The 16,964-nt window shown below is 39.9% G+C and overlaps 1 protein-coding gene across 1 annotated transcript in view; it reads right to left on the bottom strand.

Annotated features, from left to right (window-relative positions):
* ARMH3 (armadillo like helical domain containing 3) overlaps positions 1 to 16,964 on the bottom strand; it is a 135,786-nt gene that overhangs the window by 56,408 nt on the left and 62,414 nt on the right. The window contains exon 23 of the mRNA XM_074907584.1: positions 15,414 to 15,489. Within this exon, the coding sequence (XP_074763685.1) occupies positions 15,414 to 15,489 (76 nt within the window). The remainder of the gene's footprint in view (positions 1 to 15,413; positions 15,490 to 16,964) is intronic.

Here is a 16,964-nt window from a genome sequence, read left to right as displayed (position 1 = left end):
CATTTTAGACCCGGAGACTTGAATGATTTTAAACACCACAACTAACAGTTTAGTTGGTGCATACTGAAGATTTCATCTAGAGTGGTACAGCAGCATAAACAGTAAAAGAAAAAAAAAAAAAAAGAAAATAAAGAAAACCAACAGCTTTACAACAGAGCCACTATAATGTTGCTGTGGGAACATTAAGTTATATGCAATTCTGTGTTGCAAAAGGATAGGGCTTTTTTTTTTGGGGGGGGGGGGGGGGGGGGGGGGGCGGTAGTTACACATGTTACATCAGTCCCTGACTGATGAAGGGAGAATGAAGTAATATCCTATAAGACTGGGGCAAGTTTTATAATGAGAACTTAAAATAGCTTTTTCTTTTTACTGTTGGCCTCATTCAATAATTTTGGGCTTTACCACAGTTCTGGTGCTGTTCAGTTTCTTGTGTTTCCATTTTGTAGGTTTTCAGGAAAAAAAAAAAAAAGTCTTGGGTATGGTCAGTGAGTACAGAGGAGGACTCTAAGAACAAGGAAAGCACACATGGTTCTTCCCTCCAAATCTGCCATGAAAGTTCAGCAACATAGAGAATACTGAACTGCAATAGTTTTGATTTTTCAGGTGAGACAAAAAGCAAACATCCTGCCCACTCAGTGAACTTTATACTTTTCAACAGAAGATGAAAGCTGAGCTTTACTACCCAGATACATTCCTGTTTGAGTGGCAACTCTAGAAATCTGCTTGCATTGCTTCAGCTCAGATGTTCCTCATTCCTTTCCCTAGACTGTCGCATGGTGAACCTATGCAAGGGTAGTACCATTCCTGTGTTTCAGCAGCACACCAAAGAAAACACACCAAAAAAATCTCAGAATGTATCCTCTACAGTGTGTGATACTTCTATAAAGGAAACCTAGAATATTTCTGGGAAAAGTGCAGTAAGATTATAAAATGGTGGTCAAAAGAAAAATACAGACATCTTTCCTGAGGCTAGGAGAAAGCATGCTGTGCTAAACAATTTAATAATTAAATTGAAGAAGAAAATACCATTGTAATTAACATACAAAGAACCAGCATGGCCTAGCTAATCTCATCATGAGGAGATCGAATAAAGTAGCATGCGTTTTATGGAGCAATTTAATCTGGCAAGCAATTAATCCTAAGAGCACTAAGTCAAACAAATAGATTTCCCTTTAAGGAGATCACATCCATCATCTGTAATGTATTCTAAGATGCAATTTGTTAGCCAGCCCCTGAATTTTACAGAAGACACTGACTGTCTTCCTTTAGTGGAGAAGTGATCCCTGACTGACAGGAGGGAGTGGCATCAGTCTTTTTGAACCAGCTAGCCTATTAACACTAATAGGTTCTGAATCACCGATGCAGGAAGCAAATAGCTTTAAAAAAAAAAAAAAAAAGGCAGCTACAAGTTTTTACAAGCCTTATACTTTAGAAAACACTACAATGGCATTTACCAAACTATTTGAATCATGTCCTAATCCACTGACCAACCTGATTTGGTCCGTCTTGGTAATGCCCTAGAGCTGATAACATTACTGATGGGAGTGGGGGCAATTTCAAGAAAAAGAAATATCAACTCTTGCTTATTGAGAACCTCAGCAGGCATCTCTTATCTGGGCTCCTCCTGGTGCAATTCTGGCTCTCTCCGTCCTCTCATTCTCAGCTACAAGATAATCCTTCCCTGATTAGTTTTAAATGGAATTAGATCAGTTTAGATTGCATCGTTCTAACTGATCACAAGACTGCTCCAGACTCTCAGTGCTTTTAATGTTAGAAATCCTTTCACTTCCAACTTCTATTTATTCATGATGCTCTACCCCAGTTTTGTCTGGGATAGAGTGAAATTTCTTCTGGTAGAGTGTTGTGTTTTGGATTTAGTATGGGAATAATGTTGATAACACAGATGTTTTAGTTGTTGCTATGTAACTTATACTAAGTCAGGACTTTTCAACTTCTTGTGCCCTGCCAGCCAGAAGGCTTGAGGGGCACAAGAAGTTGAGAGGGGACACAAGCAGGACAGCTGACCCAAACTGGCCAAAAGGTATTCCATACCATATGCTATCATGTTCAGTATATAAACTGAGGGGAAAGCTGGCCAGGGACCACTGCTCGGGAACTGGCTGGACATCAGTTGGCGAGTGGTGGACAACTGCATTGTGTATCACTTGTTTTGTATATTCTAACTATTTTTTTATTATTATTATTATTATTATTATTATTATTATTATTATTATTATTTTCTTTCTTTTTTGTCCTATTAAACCATCTTTATTTCAACACACAAATTTTACTTTTTTCCCCCCAATTCTCTCCCCTATTCTACTGGGGGAAGGGGAATGAGTGAGCGGCTGTGTGGTGCTTAGTTGCTGGCTGGAGTTAAACCAGGACATACTTCCCATGCGTATGGGAACTGCCTTTTACTACTTTACTACAAACTGCCTTTAGCTTCAACAAATGTTCTACTTCGCTTCTGTTTCCCACTACATTAGTAACCACTAGTTTTCACTTTGCTGGATTGGACAAAGCACATGCCAGGTGTCCTTCGAAAGAAAATCATGATTCTTGTTGCTTGTGTCTGCATCTGTCCCCACCCAAGTTTATCTTCCTAGAAGATGAATTTGAAGGCCTCCTCTCTTCCTAGGAAAGGCTTTCTGTTGAGTACTTTTGTGTCTTACTGTGTAGAGAGCATTACTGTTCTTCTGCTTGATTGCACAGTTTGGATCATGAAGATTAGAAGGTTGAAAGCAATCAAAGCTCACATTCTCTAGGTGTCCTTGGGCCCAAACTGATTCCCCTCCAAACACAGCAAATGGTTTAAAAAATAAAAAGGTGTTATCAGACAGAAAAAAGGACCCTAAGAACCATTCTGTGCATTGAAGTCTTAACAGGCATCAGCAGACTTTACCAAAAGTAAAGTGACAACATTTCACTGCATCTAGAAACCACACAAAATTCACTCAAGTGAGGCTATGGGCCATGTGTGAAAAAAGCTTGCTAGCAACATACAGCTTTTGCCAGTACTTTCCTGCCCCAGTCACTCCAAATCAGTTCAAAAGACAGATTTCTTCAGAGTAATGACAATATGAGAACTATGCCTGGCTGCTTTCAGTCCTCTTTCATTCTGCTAATTTTCCTTATGCTCCACTCAGATTGAAGACATGAATGTAAAGTAGCCCCATGCCAAATTAAAGTTAAATAAATGGTCCTGGAGACAAAGGGCAACAAAAAAAAGAAAATAATCCATGAGTGATGTTCCAGGCCAACTTCAGTTAATATCATCTCATTCCAAAAACAGCTAAAACAAAACTCATATTAAACCAATTATGACAAAATACTGCTTTACTGCACTGTCAAAAAAAGCATGGGGAAAAACTTATGAAAGCAAAATTAATCAAAATACAGATTTTGGTACTACAGATGAAAAGAAAAAAACCTACAGCAAGAAGATGACTACACTTGAGAAGAACTCCCGACAGCTAAGCCTTTAAACTCCTCTGACCTGAACCTCAGTGCACAGTATTGTTTCCTGATACCTTCCTGCTACATAACATCACACTTACAATTAGACTGATACCACATTAAAATGACAGCAAGTGCAGGCACAATTCATTTAACAATTAATCTACCCTAGCTATCATTTTCATTTGTCATTAACTGCCTCTTAAATGCCCTCAATCTCATATAACCATAGACTCTTCCTTTAAACGTACACACGGGGGAATATGCCATTATAGGCATTATTCAAAGAAGCGCTTTCTGTCCCCATCATCAACCACAGCATTAATCATACTGAGAATAGTTTCTTCTCACAAATGACTGAGTTGCATAGTTGGATCTCATCAGCAGGATCCAATTTACTGGTAAGTTCACAGGCAGCAGACAATACTGGGCATCTGCAGCAACACATACTGCGAGTCCTCTCGTTTTTACCCTTTACTGATCTTTCACAGAAAGAAAATATATGCAAAGCACCACAAGCTCCCACTGATTTAAATAAGTGCTCTACTCAGCATCTTTAGCAGTTAGACCCAGAGTTAACATATATAGTACAGCACACTCAAAGAAAACAGGCTTTTTTGCTTCTTTTATCACTTGACCATGCAGTGAAGAGACTGCTCTCTAAAATCAAATCGGTTAGGTTGGAAAGGACCTTTGGAGGTTATGTGGTCCAACTTTATACCCAGCATAGGGCCAGTTAGGCCAGTTTGCTCACAGCTGTGTTCAGACAAGATCTGAATAACTCCAAGGATGGAGATTTCACAACCTCCCTGAGCAATCTGTTCCAGTATTGGATCACCCATGTCAAAAAGAATTTGGGAAGAACCTCCCTTACTGCAATCTGACTTATTTTATTTCCCAGCCAAACTTAAGATTGTGGAGCAGTCTTGCTTTGTGGCTCTTCATTTCTGACAGAATTTTATGCTCAGAGTGGAAGTGACGTGACCAAACAAGGAAGAAAAATAGGTGTTACCCAGTGAGAATTGCACAGTCTGCTCCTCCAGCAAGGCTCAAGACACCACACACGGGCTAGCCTCAGAGCAAACAGAGCTTTCAAAGGCTAATGAACAAAGGAATCAAGAACAACATATGGCAGACCTATCACTTTCTGAGTTTAGAAGGGAATGTCTGCCTCAGACAAGCTCATCTCAAATGTCCATAAAAAGTTAATGTCAAGCTCAGATTCCAAAGCAGTGTTGCAAAATTATGAGGACATTAAATAATCATAAAAAAAGTATAAGTAAAAGCAATCGGCCTTTGCTCACATACACTGTCCTGCCTAAGGAGGCTCCTTGTTAAGCCTTTTCAGACACCTCATGAAGGACATTATATCATATTCACGCCCCTCTGTCAGTAGCAAGAGCTTTTCATTAATTAACACAACACACAACATTCTGGAAGAAGGATCCAGTTTAAAATTCCTCATCCAAAGTGTGGGCAACATCACAAGTTTGTTTAGAATAAAAGGCGATTTCTCCTGCCCTCAAAGCTCTTACCAGCTTCATTCTCTACAGTGGATAGGAGCATCTTTTCACAGTACCCAAAGCCATCATTGAAATTCAGTGTTCTAAAGTTTGAATTCATCTCTCCCTTGGCCACAAAGGCTGCATTACTTCCTATCCCACACGGACTCAAAAACTTTCCATAATCCAACTAATGAGAAGAAAAATGTCACTGTAATTAACACACAAAGTGATGACCTAATTAATCACTAAAGCAGCAATATGAAAAAAGCTTTTGGGCTTTCAAAGTCTTCTAGCAAGGTCACGCAAAAGGATTACCAGGGAGCTTTTAAGGTCATTCCACTTTCGGCCACCCTCAAAATAAGACACATTTGAAACCATGTGTTTATATCCTATCAAACGGGAGTCCACTGCAGTGAGATGCCTTCAATGCATCAGCGATCTCCTACTCATAACTTCCTTCCGAGTAGCATCCAAGTTCTCACTTTTTGGGCTCATGGCAGTATTGTCTCATGCCCAGTACCCAAACTGAAACTTTAGGCAGTGGTTGCGTTGATATTTCTCTTACTGGCAAGAACAGTTTGCAAAACCCACCCCGCACTATACCAGCACAAACAAGAGAACGTGCCAAGAACCCTGCAAAGAGTCACATCAGTGAACTGATGACAGCAGACACAGTTTGCAACACTATAGCCTAAAACTGGTGTAAGAGGTCAGTGCTGCTAGAGAGAATGTCCTGTTGTCCCTAACACCGAGCTGCTTGTATGCACACCCTCTACAGGGCTGACCACCACTCACATACCCGTTCGCAATGAACCAGGCTCGAGATTGGACCCAGGCTAAAACACATTGTTTTGTTCTTTTTTTTTCCTGCCTAGACAATTTTATCCTGGGTCAGGACCCCCGTCTCCTCCTTTACATGCAGCTGCATGATGCAGGCTGCTCGTCCAAAAAAGATGTCAGGAATGAGTGGCAGGTGAATCCTCCTGCTCAGCAACACTGTCAGTTTACACCTGCTCCAAGTGATGGCAGAAGCACAGGCTGAGGAAGCACACTGAGGCAGTTTTGCCAGAGTAACATCCTTCAGCTAAACCCTTATCAGCATGAGATATCAGAATCCGATACCCGTCACAGATGAATTCTTCATGAGATCACTGTTACCTTAATCTGGCTGGTTTTGATTGCTGAGAAGCAGCCAAGCACATGGGCATTTCTGACCGCCAAACCTTCACAGTTAGCATCCCTTGAGACAGGCAACAGAAATCTGACCTTAAAGCTAAGGGAGAAATTGATACTTCAGAAGTATTGCACCATCATTTTCTGAATTATTTGTCTAGCTACAAGACTTAGAAAAAAAATGTAAAGACTAAAAAAAATTGCATTCTGGTATTCCCAAACAGCTAATTTAATTCAGACCACCTGAAGCTCAGATGTATCTTATGGTCTCTATCCAGACAAACAGATATTAGAGCCCAAAATACTTTCACATTTTGGAAGGGAGGGGGGAAAAAATTAATAAAAAAACCCACAATTCACTCGAGCTCCCTTTTTTTCCTCCAGGCAGTTATTTAACTTTCACCTTAGTCTTGGCCACAACAGCTGGTATTTACTGATGGCTGTGAAGCTAGCGCCTGTGCTGGTAGGGTGAGACAACCTTCTCTGCCTTCAGTGGGAATAGCTCCTTAAAAACAAGCATCTTAACTTTGAAAGCTAGGATGCGTGTTTCTTTTAATGACCGAAGTCTTACAAACAAGATGCCCTCCTCTCACAGTTCCCTGGGAACTGAGCTCCAGATTCTGGTGCAGTCTTCAAACAGACTGCAGTTCTGCAGTCATGCTAACAATGTATTATCCTTGCTTTCAGTTCAGGATAAGGTAGGTACTTCATTACCTTAATGAGCAGATGTACTTAATGAGCAGGTACTTTGTCAATTTAGTCCTAAAGGAAGAATTAAGAGAATAGGGCATTTACATTTCTAGAGCAAAACCAAATGTTAGGCCCCCCACTAGCATAAGATAATAAGAAATACATGTTACTGGATTTTGAAAAGCTTTTTTTTAAGTACACGTCCCACAGCACAGACTTTCAGAGGGAATAATAATTCTGACTGCTGCTGTGAGCAACAGATTTCTTTTAAACAGAAAGAGCAAAACAGCATTATACTACATCATTTTTCAAGGGATAAAGGCGTTATTTAAGCTCACAATGATTTTTACATTGTTTGGGTTATGAAGAAAGCCACTTAATGTTCTCTCTGCATTAAAGCAAATCTTGAAAGCTAGATTTGAGACCAGTGGTGATCAGAGTCCCTTATATTTACTTAAAGAATAAGAACAGCATGGGCAAAGTTTTGACAAGCTATAAACTGCTGGTTCAAACTGTGCTTCAATCATGCTCTGGTAGGGCCAGTTCTTGGGGCCAAGAGAATCTGTTTGCAGATTGCTTCTTGGCTGCATTAGAGCTACCGACAAAGATGTCGACTGTAAGGTTGAAATCTACCAATTAGGAACTGAACTCATGCCAGCCATAGTATCAGAGAAATAATTAAGATTGGTTGTATTGTTTCATCCTGTTTACAAGAACATTCAAAGCAAGAAATCAGCAGACCTTTTTGGATTTTGTGCTGCAACAAAAACCCTGAAATGTTTACAAAAGTTCATCCTAGCTTTGCAGCACATGCTTTAATGTATTACTGAGCTCATACATAACTTGCCTGTGCCCAGCAAGAGGATTCAAGACCAAAACATCTGCAAACAAGTCAGAAAAATAACTTCTGACCAGTAAATATTATGTCTACCTGTGAAATAAACCAAAACCATTCCCAATGCTAACATATACTTTCCACCATTTTTATGTTTCTACAAAGAAAGGTATTTGGCAAGAAAAACAAGAAAGAATTTCCTGGTACCACACTTCTTCAGACCAAGCAGTGCAAAGTCGTTCACATAAATCAAAGAGGAGAGCACAATCGCACTGAGAAGTCTTTTTCACTTTTCTTCTCTGCTGACTGTTCTCCCAAAGCTCCAGACCTTCAATTCACTCGCACAAAAGCAAAAAATATGTGCCAAACATTAGATTCCGAAAGCTGAATACACGGTTTTCATTAAAAGCTTGCTAGCAACTTAACTAACTCCATTTTATAATCCCACAATCTGTGCTCATGAATCCAATAAATCAGATCTGCAGACACAAATTCTCCTCTTCACAGGACAATTGCATTGATACAGAGTAGATGAAATCTGGGTTGCAACACTTCAGTAATGGCTGTAACATTTCACAGCAAACTTTGCTAAGTAGCCTACAGATCCTGACTGACCTTCCAAAACATTCAAAACTCAAGAAAGAAATGTTTCCAACAAAATGACCAGGAAGATAAAAGTTCAAAAGTGGGTAAACTGCAGTGAGATGTTAATCTTACAAGAATCACATGAACTAAGATACTTGCTGAATTTAGGAAGAGACTGCCAAACAGCAGCTGTGCTGCAGAACAGCTCCCAGCAAACAGCCCTCCCTCGAACAGATGCCTCACCTCTACAGCAATCCTTACAGAGCAGATGAAATACAGAACCGAATTTGCAAATTCCCTCTTAAAAGCCCAACCTGTTGACTTCATGACATGAGGAAAGAAGATGGAAGTGGCTGATACAATTGCAGACACTGGAAAGAAGCTAAGAAAGCTAGTTAAGCAAGGCTGCCATCCTGGGAATAAACCATAAACGTCAAGTTCATCCCCACACCAATCCAAAAAGCATTGCTTACTATGAGGATGAAATTTTAGAAAGTGATCCCTGCAGCATGGCTTTTAAACACATTGAAGAAAGCAAGTCATGGTACAGCATCTCAGATAGAAGCATTTCTCTGCCATACAAACAGCTTCACTCAAAATCAACATCAATTCTAGAAACGTTAAGTCAGCACACCAAAAAAAAAAATCCAAACAAATTAATCCTCCCAAAAACCCACAGAAAAAAAAAAAAGTCATTAGGGAGAAAACAGGCTTGACATTGTCAGAGTCCATTTCAGTCACTGTTGTCTGGGAGGGGAAGTTACTGGCAGAAAGAAGGAAGGTGACCTGGGATGCACCTGACTTGCTGAACCATGCTGCTGTGTTAGTGGAACTAGTCCATACAATGCCACTCAACTAACAGATTTGCTCTCTGGATTTGGGCCAGTGGCAGAGACAACATTTAATTAAGCCGCTGCATGAATGAGAAAGAAGGAAGGAAAATTATAGTAGAATGAAATTGGCTACAGCACTGTAAGAGAAGCACACCAAGATGAATCAGCTAGTAAATAAAGAGCAATAATTGAAAACTAACACTGCTGTCTCAAGAAGAAATCAGTTAATGTTAAAGAAATTAAATGCTGAAGTTACACCACTAGCCAAAAACCCTAAACGTTAATAAAATACTGGAAGCATGGGTAGATTGCCATGAAAAGATGAAACAATGTACCCTGAGCCAGGAGTGCTTCTTTCTTTCCTTTTTTATTCTTCTATTAAGATGTTGCTGGTCACAATGGCCTGGAAGTGAGATCTTTCCCTTTCAATCCACCTGCTTCCTCTGTTCAGGTGCCAGCTAATGCCAGAATCTGTTTGTGTCAAAATCTGTTGCTCCTAGCAAATGAACTTTCCCTACCAGAATACTGCAAGGTCAAGTGGAAAACAAGCAGTACTTGCAGATGAACTCTGAATAACGAAACTCTGTTAGAACCACCGCGGTATTTCAGGAACTGTTCTGCTGTGCCAGAGTCTCTGTGTAACAAGAAAAGCATGTAACAAGAAACACATGAAATGACAAGAAGGGTTTACTAACTTTGCTCCTTCGGTGAGGAGTGAAGTGATTACAGGTTACAAGAAAAGATCTAGAACCAAGCCAGAATCCTCAACTAGAATCCACTTTCAATTTTTTAGCATCATAATTTTTTCAGGCTACCACCTGAAAACTGTGATGAACTAATTCTTCAGATAGCTTATGTGCATAAAGCTTGGAAGTTTTCTTACAGCATCTTAATAATAATTTGATCCTTAATCTTGGCAAAATTATGTTAGGATTTTAAAATACCAATAAAATACATTTATTAGTTTATTTTTGTGTTTTGTTGCTTTTTTTTATTAGAGAAAAATAATTGTTGGCTATCTTGTACTTGCTTGTGATCTCAGCTAGACTAATTAGCAGCGACAGGATGTCAAAGGTCATTACCATTAAACACACCTCAGTGAGCAATTCAATGGAGTCGTTATTCCACCAGCAGTAGCCCCCACAAGCAGGTTTAAGAATGGATAGGGAACGAACCCCAGATCAGGCGCCAGGCTAACCTGCATGCCTCAGCACCCTCTGCTTGCTGCTCAGCACCGGCCAGCTGGAGCCAAGCACTTCTGCACGCTCCATCAGTCCCAGGGTTATGTACACACTCAGTGCAACACTGCTGCTGGCAGCTGCTGCTAAAAGGACTAACACCTGAGCATCCCTAACCAATACTCCTGGTTCCTCTCAGAGAAGTTGGAAACAATCAAGTGGCTTTTTCAGCTTTGAAATTGTAACTTTAGACCGTTGTATAAGGCAAGATGATTGTGCGTGTATTTTATATATAAATATACATATTTTTTCTAATTATGTGAATGTGTGTGAATATGTATGCATATGTATTTATATATACACAGATATCTGTATATACATATATGGATACACACATTCATATAATACACACACAGACAGCCATATTTTATATATATATGCACATACATTTATTTTATTAAACAGGCTTTAAGCTTACCCTCCCTTTTTCATTCTCTTACTCATGTTGTTACTCATGGGTGGGTGAATGTGTGTGTGTCTGTCCATTATGGCTGTATAGAGAGAGAGAGAAAGAGAAAGAGGAAAGTGTGTATGTCTGTATAGAGATATATGTATCTATATTTGTTTTACACAGTCTCAGCTGACTGTAATCCACAGACCTCCACTCCATACAGAAGCACTTACCTATCAGCAGGTCCCCTTTCATGTATCCTGCATAAATGATACAGCCATCCACTACAACATGACTAGGTCAGCAGCATTTAGCTCTTCTCTCCCCCTGAACAGATGCTAAATTCCTTGCTGTAAAGCCGAACAATGGTGAAGGTACTACATGGACTGCTTGCAGTCGCCCACTTTCTAACAAATATCTGAATGGAACCTCCTCCTCTGTCAAGGTTTTCACTAAGTGCAGTTCTACGGAGTGCTGGTAATTTAACATGAGTTATAGCTGCAGAGAAGGGATGCCAGGTATTCTGTGCAAACAAGCACAGCCCAATTTGGCCGCCCTCACCTGAGGAAAATTGTAATGTTCCTTCAGAGTGCTCCTGCCCAGACTGGCAGCAAGCATAACCATTTTATAAACATCCATGTGATGCTTTCAGTACTTCTCCCAAATCCCCAATCTCTCCTTTACAACCCCAAAAGCAGCCTTGAGAGAAGCAGCACCTCCTGCAGAAAGAAAGAAAATCACACAGGGTGTCTCATGTGGAACAAAAGTAGCTGCAAGATGGAAGAGTGAATGAAAGCACCCAAGCATGGATTACAGCATATGCTACATCAGAACATAAAACACATTTTAAAAAAAAAAAAAATCCTATTACCTATATCCATACTACAAAGTTGCTTTCTGTTTGTTAGAAGTGTTACAGTGAGAAAAATAAAATTACTTTTAAAATGATGATGGGACTGAATTTCAGACAGTGGGGAGATTCAGTCTATTAATCATTGAGTTAATCTATTTATTCACCTTGAAAAAATCCTGATCAGGAGAAAGTCTATTAAAAGAATACGGGGATTCAGTTGCCACCTTCCTCACTGAGTAAGCAATCAGAAGATGCCCCCTTGAACCCTGTGTTAATAAAATTCTCATTAATGCAAACCTGCACAATGGTATCTTAAAGAGGCTCATTAGCTTAAAAAAAATTAGTTGTCTCAAAAATATGCTTATTTCCTCATAGGTGAGAAGGTGAGTTTTCAAACCACTAACTGCTGCAGCTTCTTATTTCAATCCTATCAGTGCTGCAGCTCTATCTTGCAGTCCATCATGTCTCAATTATTTATGTAAACCACAGAGACAAATCCACAGACAGAAGTTATAATCACTATTATGGGATAGCACATCAGTAGGGATCAGTCATTCCAGTATGCCAGATAAGGCTATTATTATTCTGTCTTCTTCAAATTTTCATTTTCTTTAGGTTGGACAGAAGTTCTGAATCATCTGTAAAAAGGAGAGCTATGGAGAGAAGGTAGGAATAGCCTGCCTGTCTCTCAGTACTCAAAAAGAACATTCTTTTCACTGGAATAAGGACTAGAAAAAACAGATAATCAGCAACAAAACTCAGACTGCCTAGTCGAGAACAGGATCCAACTAAAAAGTACAGTTAATACCATAACAGAATACACAAAGTGGGATCTCTCTCTGCAACTGAGTTTAAACAAGAACATGTCAAAGATTCTCTAGGTATTATTCATCCTGACTCTGTATTAATCAGATGACCTCGCCAATCCAGCACTGTGGGGTACAAGCAGGACTGTTTAATGTGTCTCCCCAGAGCCACTCCTGTAACACAAATGCATTGCAGCCTTGGAAAATTGTAAACAACTCAGCACTCCTCTCCTGGCAGAAATACACGTAAGATTGTACACTACAATTTAGCACACTTTTTAAAGCCCACTGCATGCACGCACACACAGATGTTTTCACATGTGTAATCTTTCCCACCAAAAGCCTTAGGATAAGGAAATATCAACTCATTTATTTTTAAATAGCTGTTGTAATGAGATGAAGATACAAACCAAAGTGTTACTTTGCACTGCACTATTACAGCAAAAAGCAGGTAATCGCTGCTCATAAAAACTTTCCAGAGTAATAGAACAAGCAGAGGAAAAAATCCTGTGTGAGGTGGATTTCCCTAAACTCCTTGCCTTCATGGCAAAGGCATCCAAATACAGAACAGTATGCTAAAGCCATTCTATGGGGAAGGCAAAGGGGCATAAAAAACCCCAGGTAATCCAGACAATGAGGAGCTAAATCCAGTTCAAACCAGCACATACTTATCAATGCATAATTACATCTTATAATAATATTGTCACTAATTAACATACTGTGTTTCTGTAATAAAGCCATCAGCCTGACAGCCCTAAATGGTTTATTCTTCTCAAGCATCCTCTCTCCCTTTTCTCTTTGGTGATTTGGGCTTGCAACATCTCCATGGCTCTCTGCAATACAGAGCCACAAGTGTCTGTGCACAAGGCTCCAGTTTGCGCTCCTGGTCCAACACCAGAAGAAAACACATGGCCCTGGTATTATATCCTCCTCCTCTCATTGCTGCAGAAGTGGGACAGCCAACACACCAGGACAAAATGGTCCTTCTGAACAAAACACAGAAAACTTCAGACCTTGGAAGGGTTGACACATTCCTTGAAGAATTATCCTCTTGCCCTTCTGCTGCATGATCTGCAACTAAATCCAGTCTTTAGGACAAAATGGAGTATTACATTATCATAGGCCCTTCACTTCATCCATTTTCCCTGTATGGAGATGAGTCTTTTAGAACTTTCTAAAGTATGTTCTTGGGAAAAAAAAAAAAAAAAAAAAAAAAAAGCATCTCGTCCTAGTCACCACTTTGAAACATCACACTATCAATCACCTTCACAAAAGCACAGTACCTTTGGATTTCTCCAGCTTCCAACAACTATCTGACCTGAAATCCATTCAGTTAAAGAACCCTTCAAATGTAATTATTTTTTTCATGAGAAAAACTGGTAGATGAAATACCTGAAACACGCCCCCCCCCCCCCTTTTTTTTTTTGAGAGAGAGAGATAAAGTATGGAAATGGGATAAATCAGACTAACTTATCTGAATTCTAATCTCTCTCCAGGCCTTGAATCATCTCTAATTTAGACCTTTTCACCAAATGAAAAGGAGTCATTCATGAAAACTTCTAAGGCTAGTGGAAGACCACATGAAATCTCAACATACGAGAGCAGTTGGGTGGAGCAGGAGAAAGCTACCAAAAGCCTAGAAGACAAACATATTAGAGGCTTCACTGGTTCCAGACAGCACCATGCACTGAACATGTCTGACACAGGCTGTCCAGGGAGGGGTACCATGCTGCCAGTTTTTTTGTTGTATCTTGTCTCAGTTGTAATCTTTACAAAAGCAGCTCTTAAGCCAAAGGAAGTGAGCCAATGCAAAATCTTGGTTGCACAAACCAGAGGTGAGTACAAATCCTCTGTGACCACTTGCTTTTTTTATCTCTTCCCAGTTTAGACTTCTCTCCCTGGGTATAAAGATAATTCTCAGGGCAGACACTTTGTGTCACATTAAATGACATTAATTTGCCAACAGCTATCTGTTCTGCTGCTTCACTCCGAGTGCATTATCTGCCCACAAGTGTTCATTTATGTCTGTTTACAAAAAATAAGGATAGTAGCAAAATAAATCTTCTGGAACCATATGTGATGTTATTAAGCTTACAGACTTACTAAGGGAACATTTAAGGTGGTTTATAGACACGTAAGATGTATAATGACTTCAAAGATGCCCTCAGAGAGTTTGTCCTACACAATCTCTTTTGTAGTGAGGAAAATGACAAGTACTAGCAATGTAGCAGTACTGAACTACCTGGTGTTGCATAGACACCCAAGTGTCTGGGGTGACCAGGGAAATGACAGACAGATGTTTTTCAGTATAAATACTTATATCTTTTATGGTTTGCTTACAAGCCAGAGATAAAGAGTATTTTTTCTCTCTCAACATTCTTCCATTTTCCAATCAATCAGATCCATGAGCCTCTTGCCCCATAACCGGTTGGGTCAGTAGTAGCTGCTTCAAAAGCCAGAAAAAGAAATTACAATTGTCATGAAGGAATGCAGCACAAAAGCACCCCTAGACATTTCTTAGCCTTACAAGTAGAGCATAACTTCTGCCCTTGAACAGGAGGAAGAGGTTTAAGAGAATACTGAAATGTCCTTAAATAATCAGTTTTAAACACACGCAAAAACCTTGCAATGTTAAAAGAGGCCTTGAATCTGCTTATTACAGCTGGCTTATAGTCCCCTTCATAGGTTCAAAGAATTGCAATAGAGTCACGCAACAGAAATCCATTAGGTACACAATTGCTCTGCCAGCACAGCATTGTTCCCTACTGTATAACTTCTCCCAAGAATGCTGTGAGGATTAATTCATTACAGCTTGTGCCATGCTTTGAAAGCACTCAGTCTACAGAAGAGCCAAGAGAATTATTAGAGAGAGGACAATCAAACCCTGGTGATCCTCTCTTTATCCCAGTGGGCCCTGTTTAGAACAGCAGTTTAGCCCAACAAAGAGAACAAATTCAATACAACAAATGTGGAAGTGTCATGATAAGAATGCAGCCACACAGAACACAAGAATCTTTAAAATGGTTATTAACTTCTACTCCTTACCTAATATTGACTAATGCATGGGTCACCTTGCTTGCAGGCTCTTTCCATTGACCAGCATTGGTAGACAGCCTTAGAACTGAAAGCAAAAGACAGTTAACAGTGCTGGCACAAAACTGGCAATTTTCTAATCCAAAATGTCAAAAAAAGTCTGCTTTGGTGAGAAGGCAGTCTGGGAACCACATCAAAACAAAGGTCATCTTTGAGATAATCTGTGATCCAGGGCAGAAGTTCCCTTCAAAGCCCATCTAAGAAATGTAAGGAATGCAGAGAGGTGAGCAGAACAAAATAATGGCTGGGAGACAGGAAGCAGAGGGGACAGAAGAGCCTACGTCCTCCTAACTGCTTTCATCACCACATACTAAAGTTTGTTTCCCCCAGAAACAGGGCAGCATCCTAGGTCTATGATACCCTTTATTCCACACACTTCTGTTCTCCTCCAGCTCCTATTTATGCAAGGTTCCATCCAAGTTGAACTATATCCTGCAATTTAAACCCACCCTAGGAGTGATGGATTCTTTACCTCCCTGTTTATCTGGGATTGCAGAGAGGAATTACACACCACGCTAGGGAAAAATGCTCCCTGGAGGAACAAGGGTGTTGTGCTGTTGCACAGATGGTCTCTGACAGACTTGGAAGCAGATCTGAAAACATTCTGCAACAGGGAGAACTTCCAGGGAATCCAATTCTTTTCAGCCAGCATACCAAAAATATTTATTTAGGTCAGAATCTGTAGTGTTTCTGCGGTGGCAGTTACCTGCACATCTCTTGCTAAGTACCAAAACAATAAGAGATCCTGTAGCAAATGTTTGGGTTAATTTAAATTTTTCCTGAATAGAAGGGAATTATACAGGGTTTTCTGGAGGTTACATTCCACAAGAAAGGTTCACCCTTGACTTCAAAGTAAAGGAACAAGCACATCACCCGAATTTAGGATTGTCTACAACCACAGATGCTACAAGTGAATCCATAAGCACAGTGGCTGCATACTCATGCCTATTATTTCATGAGAGAAGCTTTCAGTCCTGCAGATCTGGATAAAGTTCAGATTCAGGACAAAAAATATAAATAAAACCCAAGACAACTAGATTCTACCTCTACTCCTAACGTAGAAAATTTCAACTACATTAACAGGAAAGCTAAAGGACAAGAGCAGCTTTCTCATCTGTGCTAACAAATGTCCAGAGGCTAAGGGACAGAAGGGTGACTGTAGTCCCAACGAGGTGGACTGACAAGCAAAGGGAAGCTGTCAGGACACTTGGTTAAACTGTGGCTTTCATCAACTTGAGACAGTGTTATTTTCTCACTTCCTAGTGTCATTTGCAGAAAAAAAAAAGATGTCAGCTCTGAGTAAGATTATTTTGTCGAACAGTAGGTACTGTAGCTGAATATCTGAAGTAATGTATTCAGAGAAGGTTTCCATTCAGGCATCTACAACATTAATTCAGAGGGGTTTGCTCTGTGTAGCAGGATGGAAAACATTCATGTGACAAATTAATTGTTTCAACAGGTCAGATGTGCCTATTGCAGCCCAACTGAGTAAGTATTTGTATG

The sequence above is a fragment of the Athene noctua genome, chromosome 5, assembly GCF_965140245.1.
Source record: "Athene noctua chromosome 5, bAthNoc1.hap1.1, whole genome shotgun sequence".
NCBI lineage: Eukaryota > Metazoa > Chordata > Aves > Strigiformes > Strigidae > Athene > Athene noctua.
The sequence above is the reverse complement of the archived record's forward strand: the minus strand, read 5'-3'. Positions and strand labels throughout refer to the sequence as shown.